We start from the raw sequence: 13,110 nt of genomic DNA, 5'->3' as shown, positions 1-13,110 counted from the left end.
TTATTTATTTATTTATTGAGAGGGAGAGAGGAAGGGAGAGAGAGAGACATTAATTTGTTGTCCCACCGAGAGACACATCAGTGGATTGCCTCCTGTACATGCCCTGACCAGGGATTGAACTATTCTTGTATGTTCCCTGACTGGGAATCAAACCCCCAACCTTTGTGTATTGGGAGGATGCTCTAACCCACTGAGCTACCCGGCCAGGGTGTGATACCCTTGTTTTACTTTTCCTTCTTTTTTTTCTTTCTTTTTTTTTTTTTTTTTTAAACAGAGGTCAGCTTTTATCGTCTGTTACAAAAGAGCCAGTTTAGTCAAAAAGACCAAAGCCCATGTCGTCATCAGACTCTTCAGGTTCTTCTTTCTTTGCTTCCACTTTCTTCTCCTCAGCTGGGGCAGCAGCGGTGGAGGGTTCCCACGTTCTTCTCCTCAGCTGGGGCAGCAGCAGTGGAGGGGGCAGCAGGCAGGTCCCCCAGCCCCTACATTGCAGATGAGACTCCCAATGTTAACATTGGCCAGAGCCTTTGCAAACAAGCCTGGCCAGAAAGGCTCACCATTTACACCAGCTGCTTTAATGAGGGCATTGATCTTATTATCCTCAGTCATCGTTGTCGTGCAGGATCAGGGCCGAGTAGATGCAGGTGAGCTACAAGACAGAGGCCATGGTGAGGGTGAGTGCTGAGCGAGCGCTGCCGGTGAAGTGAGGGCCTCACCCCAAAGCGGCCTTAGCTTCCTCAGAAGAACTGAAGCGAGCACCTTACCAGCAGCTGGGGAAAGGGGCCTTTCCTTCTTTTTCATGTCTGTTCTCATATCCTTGAGGGCAAAGCTATTTCTGTGGGCCGATCTGAAAAGGGCCCAGAGCAGTACAGTTCAATAGGACTTCTATGATGGAAATGTTCATCTGCACTGTCCAGTACTGCAGCCGCAGGCCACAGGTGGGCTATTCAACCCTTGAAATATGGCTCATGTGACTGAGGAATTACTTTTTAAATTAAAAAAAATTAATTAGTGAAATTTACATTTAAATAGCCTTATATGGCTGGTAGCTACTGTATTAAACAGCGTGGAACTAGAGCAGTGGTTCTCAACCTGTGGGTCGCGACCCCTTTGGGGGTCGAACAACCCTTTCATGGGGGTCGCCTAAGACCATCCTGCATATCAGATATTTACATTACGATTCATAACAGTAGCAACATTACAGTTATGAAGTAGCAACGAAAATAATTTTATGGTTGGGTCACAACATGAGGAACTGTATTTAAAGGGCCAGAAGGTTGAGAACCACTGGCCTAGAGGATGCTGTATATATAGGTTCTGTGCCTCAGCACAGAGCCTTCTTGTAACTTTATCAGATGTGAATGTTCACCTGAATCACCCTGAACAAAGCTGCACATTCCTCTGGGGCAGGGATCCTGGAATCTTCCCTTTGAACTGTGTTCCTTCTGTAGGGTTTTTCATGAGGTGCTACTTGGTATCTCTTGCCACTCACCATTTACCTCCACCAGCTGGAACAGATTGCCTTGTACACTTAGGCCAAAATCCTGGAGCACAGTAGGCTCCAGCAGCCAGTTCCCTGAGCAAGAGAGAACACTGGACCCAGGTCTGCACCCCGCGCACCAGCATTGACTGCAGGATGGTCAGCTTGGCTGGGGACTGCCACAGACCCCCACTCTCTATGTCACCGAACACTATGAGCTCCTGGCCAACCAGGGCTCAGTGGGGCTCAAGATGACATCACACCACAAACAGCTCTGTGATCCTGCCCCAGGAAGGGTGGCTTTCTGCATAGTGTTGTCATCCTGGTTGATTTCCTGGTTATCTATTGCTGTATAACACACCACCCTACATTTATACCTTAAAAAATTTATTTTGCTCAGGAATCGTCAATTTGGGCAGAGTTCAATAGTGACAGCTCAGCTCTGCTCCATGTAGTATCAGCCGTTGGGAGAGAGAGGGAGGCTAGAAGTTCCACCACCACGATTCACGGCTCCCTCACATAATTGGCAAATTGGTGCTGTCAGTTGGGAGCTCATCTGAGGCTGAGGGTCTTGCTCCTCTCCATTGGCTGCTTGGGCTTTCTCCTAGCATGTTGACTGGGTTCAAGAGAAAGTATCCAAAGTGGCAGGAAATGGAAGATGCCAGTTTCTTAAGTCCTGGGCCCCCCCAAAAGCCGCATCGTGTCCTTTCTGCTGCTTTCTATTGGTAAATAAGCCGCAGAGTCCAGCTTCAAGGAGAGGGGACACATCCCACCTTTTGATGGGAGGAGTTTTAACTTGGGCTGCACTTTCAGAGGAAGTCCTAACAGATGGTGTGTCATTCTGGTCAGGGTTCAGCTCAGATAAAATTAGACTGAAACTTAGTCTAGTGGGGGAGACGGACAATAATAAACACTCAAATCTCAAAGTCAGTCATTATTCAAATAAATAGCACCAGAGTTATGACAGGTGCTGAGAAAGAGAGGAGTAAGAATATTTTTAAAGATTTAGCCCAATCTGGGGTACAGGGAAAGCTTCTGTGAGGAAGTGATTTTTGACCTAAAACCTAGTAAGATAACCAGGTGGCACTTAGCAAAGAGGGGAGAGCCCGGGGAGTGGGAAAGGGTTCCAGAAAGAGGGAACAGAATACACAAAGTTCCTAGAGCCAAAGGGGTTGGCAGAGTGGTATAATTAAAAGGCTCGTATGGCAGAAAAAGGAAAAGATGTATAGGGCAAGCAGGGATAGAGGTCAGAAACTTGGTAGAATTTTATTAAGCATTAGGCCATGATAAGGACTTTGGTAATTTTTTATTCTGGGGGCAAAAGAAAACTACTGAAATATTTTAAACAAGAGGGTGACATAATTTATGCTTTGAAAAGATCTCCCTCGCCCTAGCCAGTTTGGCTCAGTGGATAGAGCATCAGCTTGCAGACTGAAGGGTCCCAGGTTCGATTCCGGTCAAGGGCATATGCCCGGGTTGCAGGTTCGATCCCCAGTAGGGGACATTCAGGAGGCAACCAATCAATGATTCTCTCTCATCATTGATGTTTCTATCTCTCTCTTCCTTTCCCTTTCTCTCTGAAATTAATAAAAAATATATTTAAAAATTTTAAAAAACAACAAAGGAAAAACAAAGCCTTTTTTATATATAAAATCATTTAATTTCTTTCTGTGTTAAAATACAGTTAATTCAGATGCAGTAGATCACGTGACCAGATCTCAGGACTCCACCGGAGCTGATTCCATCTGTATCAAACCTGGCTCTGGTCACAGAACATTCACATCTTTAATTCCAAATACTGAATGGATGCAAATGATGTAATTCATATCTAACACATGGGTATATAGTTACTTGGTGGTCATTGCACGAGGTATCAACAACGCAGGCTCAAGAATTAAGATGTACAACAACTTGGCCCTTTCCAAAAACAAGTGTATTAGGATACTAAGCTTATACCTTAAATGAATCCAAAATAAATACTGATTAAGTGCTAGCTCCTGTGAGGATCATGCATGCAGAGACTACTTGCATGTGTGGCCAGTTGTAACAGAAAGCTTCTAGAATCCCAATAGCGCCTCCTCACAAGGCCTGTCCTGAGTGTGAGGATGGAATGAGAATAACACATAGCTTGGCCAGGCTGCTGGATCTCATGTTCCAGTGGGGTTTGGAGTTCAGTGTAATTTTTAATAGTTTCCAACAGAAAGCGTAGCAATTGCATTTTTTACTGGTCACTTCTTCCAATCTGTGAGGCCTGGAGCTGATAAGGAAGTTCAGACATTTTCTGGTTTGAGCAGATGAACCCCAGGGTTGCTAATCAGGGGTCATGGATTCCTTCAAGCCGTAGTGTCCCTTGGTGTGAGGATTTGCATGCTCCCCTCCTCACTGCTGATCATGCAGTGCAAAGAGCACTATCATCCTAATGATGAGAGTTTCCATTTTTGCTTGAGCCTCAAGCCTTATTTCTTAGCCCTTCTCCCATTACACATCTTCAGGCTGTTCTAATGCTCATAGACACGGTCTAGCACTGCACACCAAGTTCTGACAGCAAGAATAAGCCTTACCTAAAGAGCCTATATGTGACTAGGAAGCCTTCCAAAGGATGTAGGCTAGAGGAAAATCCTTATGATTACCACCTAAAGTATAACCCAGGAAATTTTACTTTAACAATATTCTGGACTGTAACAAATAGATAAACTATCCTTCAACCGAATGCAAATATTCTCTTGAGGAAAACCAGATGTGAGTGTGGTGGTCTCCTAGGTAATAAAGTAAATAGTACCATCAGTTCTATAAAGACAGACAATAGGTCTGACATTTATTGGAGTTAGTATTGCCTCTATTTAGTATCATCACTAATGTCTGCCATGAAATCTATAAAACGTGTGGCCACACTCTCCAGGGGCATCTACAGTAGGTTCATCTAACCTTTCAAGTCAGTTTAATTTATGGCCCATTTTCTAGCAGGGTGTGGGGCTGAGAGGAGAGCGTTGATTTTGGTGTGCACAGGAAAATGTTCTATAAGCCTGTTTGGCTCACAGGCACATTTTACTGTGTAAATCTCCTCTGTCACTCAGAGGGAGACAAGAAAGCCTCCCAAATCTAGGAGGATAGACATAGTTGGGCAGCAAAATCTGGCTATATCTGGAGCTGCTCCTCCTCCCCACAGCTGAGCAGTTGTCCTCTACCAGCCACTAAAGCCCCACTCTTTACCTCTGGAGGCATCTCCTGACCCTGTGGAATGTCCACATGTTGAACCGTGCCAGACACATCTGTCTGAATCATGACCAAGCATCTGAAAGGAGAAACTCCACTCTGGAAATCAGTTTTCATGCAGAATCTCCTTCCAACAGGAATTTTTCTTCCATCCTGGAGAAAATATGAGTGTAGACCACAGTCACTTACTGATTCTTCCAGGTTCAGATTCATAATAATCTAGGCAGCTCAGGTAGCTTGGCTCGGCAGGAAGTCTGGAACTACAAGCCCAGAAAGCAAATTACTCCTTCCTTGTCACCTGTGGAAAGGGCTGCCTGTCTCTGAGGGACCTTTTGTTTTGTATACAAAGTTGGTATGGAGTCTTGGTTCCCAAAGACCAGGGGGAAAGGTGTCCTGAATGGATGATGGGCTGCCACAGAAAGGATACGGGGTCAGAGGGGAGGAGGCAGGGGCATCTTTGGGAAAGATTCAGCTTTACCAATCTGGCTAGAATGACCTGAGAAATGGGGATGATCTCACACTTTCTACTTGATAATCAGACCTCCGTCTAGCTCTGCCATTACCACTTATGTGACTCAGGTTAACCTTTCATCCTCTCTGGGTCAATGTTCTCATTCATAAAAACAGGGATAACATGTCCACTTCACAGAGCTGTGAGGAGGCTAAAGTAGGAAAATGCATTGAGAGCCCTTGCTTCATCCCAGGCACTCAGTCAACGTTGACTACATGAAAGAGCATCTCATATCACAAACTATAGGATCAGACAAAGTGACCAGATCTGAGCCAACACCAGATCCCCAGAGCCATGGAAAGGTCTCTCCCCTCTATCTCTAGGCTTGAGCAAATAGCCCAGTTAGCTGGCAGTGCTTCCTCTTAGTCTGACCACTACACCTCTGGGGTGTAGGGACTCAGTTCCTGTGATGCTACAAGGGGAAATAGCAAAAAGAACATTCTCTGGGTTCTATGATGGACTAGGGAACTTTCAGTGAGAAGCTGAGACTAAGATTACATTTCACCTTCATCCCTGGCCCCTGCTTCCATTGAGCTGTTTCACTCAATAGCTTTTAATTTCTGGTCCCTCTGCAAGAGAGACAATTAAGGAAGTAAAAAACTCAGATCAAGCATTTTGCTAGTAACTCTGAATAGAGATTGGGCAAATAGGAAACTATTGACTACAATAGTTTACATGTCTCTACATTCCCCTTAAAAAGTGGAAATATGAGAAGGAGTATGTTCCAAAGGCTGAATCCTGGGGGAGGCTCTCATGAAGGGAGAGGTCTAATTCTTGGTGAACTTTGCAAACAACTAATATTAAGCTGCTTTGGCTCTGCCTAGGAATGAGTGGTTAGCGAAGAAGAGAGAAAAGAAGAAAACATGAATCTGCTCTGGGATGCCCTGACTTGCATTCCTAGAGGCAGGGCAGGTGTGGAGCAGGGGGGCTGAATCCAACACTTTGTCATTAATTCAACTTAGACTAGCTGTTCCTGGCCCCTGGAGCCAACCCCCAGGAAGGGATTCTGTGATGACAAGTCTGGCCCCATGCTCAAGCACCTTCAACTCAGCCCACCAAATAAAGTTAGCAAATTGTAAAATGTTCATCATTTCCTAATTTTGTATTATAAAATGGAATTAGGAACATAAATAGTAACAAGTAGCAAAACCCCGACCCTGCGTAGGACTATCATCCTCTCAGCCACCTCTGCGTAGGCCAATGAGTTTGGAAAGTTTTTCACAGTTTTCAAGTTTCAGCGACTCTGCTTTCTCTTTCAATCGTTCATCTCTGTATAATCCTGCCAAATTGGTCAGCTCGGACTCTGAAAGATAAAAGAGAAACCAATTCATCAAAGGACTTGAGGTCCTTTGCTTCATTTCACTATTTCTGGAATCAAAGCTTCTTTTACTTTATTTAATACTTTCTCTTTCAATTATATTTAAGAAACAGGCATTTATTCAAGACACAGAGTACCAGGCAACTATACTACACCAGGTGCTAAGGATTAAAGGACACCTGTGGTCCTGGAGTGCTACAGTATCTGTGCTCCGTTATAAAAGCACCACACTTAGTTCTTATCGATAGAACATTTGGCACCAGAGTTGGGACGCCTGTACGTATGCAGTAAGAGGAGACTCTGTTTCATGGTCTTCCTACAAATGGTATTCAGAAGGCAGTTGGGAGAGAATGGAGTCCAATTGCCTGTTCCTGTCATCTGAAACAAAGACAGCTGCTTCATTCTTTCCCTGGCATTGCTGGATCGTAATTCATACACACCAACGGAGGCAGCCTACTTCTGGTGGGTAAGCCTTCTATAGAAGGCCAGGTTGCCGGCGGATTTCTTCATTCCCTCACCACATGTGGAGTCCCTGATTCAAAGGCCAGAGGCAGCTGGGCCCTTTTAAAAGTGAAATCATCTGGATCCGGTGACCTTTGTCCCCTTGACTAAAGGAATTTCATTTTCTCTTAATGGTGGGAGAAGGTCATTCTATTTTTAACCAGAATATAATCTGCTGTCTTCCCCAACTCAACATGGTTGGCTGCCTCTACTTTTTATTCTTTTGTAAAGTTTCAGAGACCATATTAGGAGGGAAGGCCTGACAAGCACCTCCAGAGACATGTTTTAACAGGATGCATGCTCGGATGGGCTGTGTGGCTTCTGAAAGCCAACAGTAGGCAGCTACTCAATGTTTCAATGGCCATACTTGTGAAAATGCTATTTTAATCATTTGGAGATGTGCTATCCATTTTTAATCATCTTGCCGACAGGTTTTGTTTTTTTTGTGGAACCAGAGGCACCTGTCATTAATCAGCGAGCTGCCTGGGACCCAGGAATTAATACTTAGACAGGGGGAACAATGGGCATTGGTTTCTGAATAAGCTTCTATCAACACAAAACACTGTCTGGCATTTCTGCTCACAATGATTCTATTTACACCAAGTAAGGCCCAGAGTGCAGATTAAGTGCAGGACTCCAGGGTGAGGGGTGGATATGCATGAAAACCCTTCCTCTACAATGAGGGTTCAGAGTCTGGGCCCTAGCCCAGCAGTTGCTTGGCAAACAGCGGGTCTCCCAGGCGTCAGAACAATGTGCTCCCTTCTCTTGGTGCGAGTGCCTGCCAGCCAGAGCTTCCTTGGCTCCGTCATCGTTGCAGGTGATGGGGCTCCATGGAGGATCATGTGCTGCGCCCAAGTGACAGCCCTCCGCTCCTAGGTGCTGCCCAGAGTGCAGCACTAACTCCATTTCCCGGGCTCCCTTGGCACGTGGGGAGCTGTTCAGGAGGCCTCTATGAAGTCAGTCTTTCCCTTGGTTCTCTGGAATCACAGTTACATCAGTGTACGGAGCAGATTCGGTGGCTCTGCTCTTCCTTTAAATGATTTTTCGTGGGTGTTTTTTTCTTCTCATCCTTTCATTTTTTTTATTTCCTTAGATTTTTTGCTTACCAAGCTTATCTAAATGCCTCATTCCTGAAATCTCACTCCAGAAAACATGAAGGCTAGTGATTCTCACTATTTTCTACATTGAAGACCACAGTAGCAAGCTGTGAAAGATAACTGCACATATATAAATGCCTTTCTCAAAAAGCCACATTACTTCTTGTAAAGTTCATTGAAACTGGGTTTCAATGCTTCTAGCTCAGTGATGGCGAACCTTTTGAGCTTGGCGTGTCAGCATTTTGAAAAGCCCTAACTTAACTCTGGTGCCATGTCCCATATAGAAATTTTTTGATATTTGCAACCATAGTAAAACAAAGATTTATATTTTTGATATTTTATATATTTAAATGCCATTTAACAAAGAAAAATCAACCAAAAAAAATGAGTTCGTGTGTCACCTCTGACACGCGTGTTATAGGTTCGCCATCACTGTTCTAGAGCGTGAGACCCTGCTCCGGAGCAATGACCTTGCACAAGTTGGTGTTTTAAGGAACCACACCTCTACCACCGTGCTTAGAGAACTTCTCCCCAAACTGTCAGTGAATCCTTTGCCCTTCAGTGAGCAAAAGGTCAACTCAAATAATATGTTACTTTATACAAGTTCTGTTAATATTCAATAACTTCTAAGAGAAAAACAAATCTTTGGGAGGGACAGGATTAAGAGAACATCTTTTATTCTTCGCAAAATATTTCCCTTGCCCTCAATGCCAGTGTAATTGATGGACAGAGCTTTGAGTCTTCAAGGTAAACTGACTCAGGCAAATTGCCAAGAGAAGCAAGTCCCAGAACCTCTCCCAGGAGTACCCTGCCCAAAAGCTCAGATCAGAATCTTGACAGCTGGAAGATCCCAGCCACACTTATGAGCAGGCCCCATGAGACAGCGCTGCATCCAGTGTAGCAAGGCCAAGCAAGGCCTGGGCTCCACCACCATGGTAAGCGTCATGCCCATATCATCTTCTATTATCCACAGACACTCTCTAGGAAGAAGTTCATTTATCCCCATTTCAAAGCCTAAGCTTCTACCCACTCTGCTACCCTCTCCAGGGCCTGAAGAGGATCTCAGATCAGTTCAGGCAGTTCCTGCCTATCACTTTTGTCCATCCCAGCAAGTGGCATGGCCACTTCCCCTGGCATCAGGTTTATTATCTAGATGCAGCTGTGAAGGAGAAAACGGCAATTGTATTCATATTAAAGGATTACTCAGAAGTTCATTCAGATTAAGCATTCTCAGGGAGAGCAAAGACATGAACAAAAGATTTAAAAAGATAATGGCTAACTTTGCTAAAAACAGTTTCCACTCAGTATTTTGCCAAGAGTGAACTTTGTTCTCAAGTGGGTTTATTTTTACAATCTCCAAGTGCTAAATTTAACCTGGTTGGCGGCACTTGCTGCTGGAACCGGAGGGCAGATGCTGCTGGTTCTCAAATGGCACTTGGGTTGTGTGGAGGCTGCGGACAACCATCACCATCCTTAAATACCAGAAATAGATTTTTAAGGGATGTGTGCTGATAACCCCATTTAGAACTTGTGGGTACATGCATCATGTTTACTCACTGGATTTTTATATCTGGAAACTGCAAAAGCCCCGAAACTAGGCCTCATGGGGATGAGGACCAAAGCCTAGAAGCCACCTTATTATAGGTGCAATCCTTATTATAAGCTCTTTGCATAGTTTCCGTTGGGGTATGTGTGTGGGTAGGGGTGTGTCTGAACAATGTGAAATGCAGATTTGCATCTAGTTCTTGTAGAAAGCAACAAATTCCAAACCCTCCCAGGGCCCAAAACAATGGGGAAGTTTCAGGACACACACTATGGCCTTTCCGTGATTGGATCCACAAATATATGGCCTTTTAGTCTAAGGCAGTAGTTCTCAACCTTCCTAATGCCGCGACCCTTTAATACAGTTCCTTACGTTGTGGTGACCCCCAACCATAACATTATTTTCGTTGCTACTTCATAACTGTAATTTTGCTACTGTTATGAATCATAATGTAAATATCTGATATGCAGGATGTATTTAGGTGAAAGGGTCATTTGACGCCCAAAGGGGTCGCGACCCACAGGTTGAGAACCGCTGGTCTAAGGCCTTTATCTTGCTCCAATTTCTTTTCTGATTTTTAAAAACTTGCAAAACCTAGTTTAACGTGAGGTTGGGTACTTTCTGAACCCTCAGACTTTTCAATAAAAAAACAACTTCCTCCTCCTGCTTACTTCCCCCTGGCACCCCAGACCCATGGCCGACCATGCTCCTAATGTACCTGAGAGTTCAGTTGCTTGTAGGGGGCAGAGACTAGGTCCCTAAGGGCTAGGGTTTGGACACTAACCCTGTTCTGTGATTCCTAAGCCTCAGCATTTTCATTATTTTCCAGTTCTGAGAATCTTCTCTTCAAAAGACACTTGTTGAGCACCTGTTCTGAAACAAGGGCCAGGTGCCTGAGACACAAAATTAGTAAGACATGGTTCTTGTCCTCAGAGAGCCCATAGTCCAGCACGGAGACTGACCTGTACCTACAGAACACTAACAGTATGAGGGCAGTACTCTGCTAATAGGACGAGCAGAGTGCTTTAAGAACACACAGGAAGGAGAGATTAACTTGGGGGTGGGGCTGGGATGCATGATGGGTCAGCAAGGGCTTAGCAGCACTATGACTGAAGAGCTAATTTTATCAGACTCTTTGAGATGTTTAATAATACCCCGTATAAGTTTTTAAAAAATGAGTTAGAGCTCGCTTTTAAAAAATTAACCAAAGCCAAGTTTTATAATAAATAGTTACTAATGGTATATGTGTACATGTGCATGTGTGTGTGAGTTTGTGTGTATGTGGAATTCAAGTGGGATGAAAAGTGAACATGCTGGCTGAGAGACAGAGCTACTCTTGCTACCAGCACTCCCCATCAATACACACTGGAATTGAAAGCCAAGTGGCAGACACTGTTACCCAAACTGTCTTCAGAGAGGGAAACAGAGTAGAAGGCCTTCTCAGACTCACCCATAGTGAAGGGGCACACCCAGGGAGGGTCCCTTTTGTTCTGTGTAGCCTAAGCTGACAGGAGGGGAAGGGAGGGGACATGTGACTCAATACCAACAGCCTGCAAACCTTTGGTTAGGCTCAAAAAGTAGGCTGGACCTGGCCGAAGTTGTTGGGCATTGTCCCAGGCACCAGGAGGTTTCGGGTTCAAGGGCACATGCCTGGGTTGTGGGCTCTATCTTTGGTAGGGGGCGTACAGGAGACAGCCGATGGATGTTGCATTCTCACATAGATGTTTCTCTCCCTCCCTCCCTCTCCCTCTCCCTTCCTCTCTCTTGAAAAATCAATAAACTATTCTTTAGAAAGAAAAATAAAGTTAGGCTGGATCAGACAGATTTCCCTCTAGGGAATGTGGAATTAGGAAATTGGACCAAACTAGGTAGCAAAGAGAACTTCCAGAGGAAGCTTGTGATGTAGAAAGGGGCCAATGCGTGGCGGGGGTGGGGGTGGGGCCTAGAGAAGTTGGAAGACTGACCATGGCAAGATAAGGTTATGAAGGAGGAGAGCTCGAGGAAGCAAAAGAGGGCAGTTGACAGAGAGAGGAGAATGGGCGGGTGGGCAGAGAGAGATAGAGACTCAGAGACAGAAAAACAAAAAGGCAACTAAGATTTCCAAGTCCTGGCTACATGTGTCCCTTTTTTTATAGTATCCTGAATGGGCCTCTGTCCTCTTTCTGTTCATACGGTATAAGTATGTGCAACCCAAACAAGGAGAGGAGGGATCAGGAAGCTGGGGATGCCTTAAGTTGGAAGCACCAGCTAAAGCCCCTTTTAGAGTATCTTACTTTGTTGTTTCTCCTTCCAACAACTCGTCTGGATGTAATCAATATAATCCTTCTCTATCGTCTTCTCCAGTTCACGCAGAGATGCTCCCCTGTAGACCTTGTCAAAATTTTTATCCACAAAGTAAGGCACCTGCAGGTTCTGGGTTTCTCTAGAAATGGTATAGCCCATGGCCCTGAAATATGGAGAGAGAGAGGCTCAGGTAAACTTGTTATATTTGGCAATATTGCTCATCACTGGCCTCACAGGTACCATGGTCACAATTACCTCTTCATAGGGCAGACGTAGGTGTCATTGTCTAATGCACCTAACATTTGTAACTTCCCTAGCAAAGTAGTAACTGTAATGTTGTCATTATTGCTACTCTATGAGCATGTTCACACTGTGGATTCACCTCAGCATAGTTACTTTATTCTCTCAAAGAAGCCACCTCTCTTATATTGCTTTCTTTTTTCTTTTTAAAATATATTTTATTGATTTTTTACAGAGAGGAAGGGAGAGAGATAGTCAGAAACATCGATGAGAGAGAAACATCGACCAGCTGCCTCCCGCACATCTCCCACTGGAGATGTGCCCGCAACCCAGGCACATGCCCCTGACCAGAATCGAACCTGGGACCCTTCAGTCCACAGGCTGACTCTCTATCCACTGAGCCAAACCGGTTTCAGCTTATATTGCTTTCTATGCTAAAAGTAGAATGCTAATGCTTAAAAAACAATTTGGATATTGTGTAGGACCTAGCATGGTACCTGGCACAGAGCAGGCTATTGGTAAATGTTGGTTGAATAAACTGATTGTTACAGTAGACTATCTACACTAATAAAAGAGAAACATGGTAATTGGCGTACAACCGCTACCCTTCCCATTGGCTAATCCCTCTGTCACTCACATAGTAGGGCCGAGATATGCAAATTAACTGGCAGCCAAGATGGCGGCCGGCAGCCAGGCAGCTGATGTGAACAGGGAGGCTTAATTGCTTCAGTGACGGAGGACTCCAACGTTCCCTGCCTGACTTGCCGGCCTCTCAGCTGCAACTCTAAGCAACTATGTTGTGAATAAAGAAGCTAAAAAAACCCCAGAAACCTGCTTTACTCAGGGGAGCTTCAGCCAGCCGGACCGCAACATTGTATCAAATACAGACGGTAAACAAAGGCCAGAAACCTGTTTTCAGCAGCCGAG

The 13,110-nt window shown here is 44.7% G+C and overlaps 1 protein-coding gene and 1 pseudogene across 3 annotated transcripts in view; both read right to left on the bottom strand.

Moving 5' to 3' along the window:
* Positions 1-269: 269 nt before the first annotated feature.
* On the bottom strand, positions 270-664 carry LOC102755412 (annotated as a pseudogene).
* A 2,450-nt stretch (positions 665-3,114) lies between these two features.
* Positions 3,115-13,110, bottom strand: part of DNAJC18 (DnaJ heat shock protein family (Hsp40) member C18) — a 27,808-nt gene continuing 17,812 nt past the window's right edge. For 2 of the 3 annotated variants that reach the window (XM_006772439.2, XM_006772441.2), the window contains 2 exons: positions 11,934-12,106; positions 3,115-6,504 (listed from right to left, as the gene is read on the bottom strand). In XM_006772439.2, the coding sequence (XP_006772502.1) occupies positions 6,380-6,504; positions 11,934-12,106 (298 nt within the window). In that variant the 3' untranslated portion in view covers positions 3,115-6,379. The remainder of the gene's footprint in view (positions 6,505-11,933; positions 12,107-13,110) is intronic. The other variant, XM_006772440.2, reaches the window with a different exon arrangement.

The sequence above is a fragment of the Myotis davidii genome, unplaced genomic scaffold, assembly GCF_000327345.1.
Source record: "Myotis davidii unplaced genomic scaffold, ASM32734v1 scaffold545, whole genome shotgun sequence".
NCBI classification, from domain to species: Eukaryota; Metazoa; Chordata; class Mammalia; order Chiroptera; family Vespertilionidae; genus Myotis; species Myotis davidii.
The sequence above is the reverse complement of the archived record's forward strand: the minus strand, read 5'-3'. Positions and strand labels throughout refer to the sequence as shown.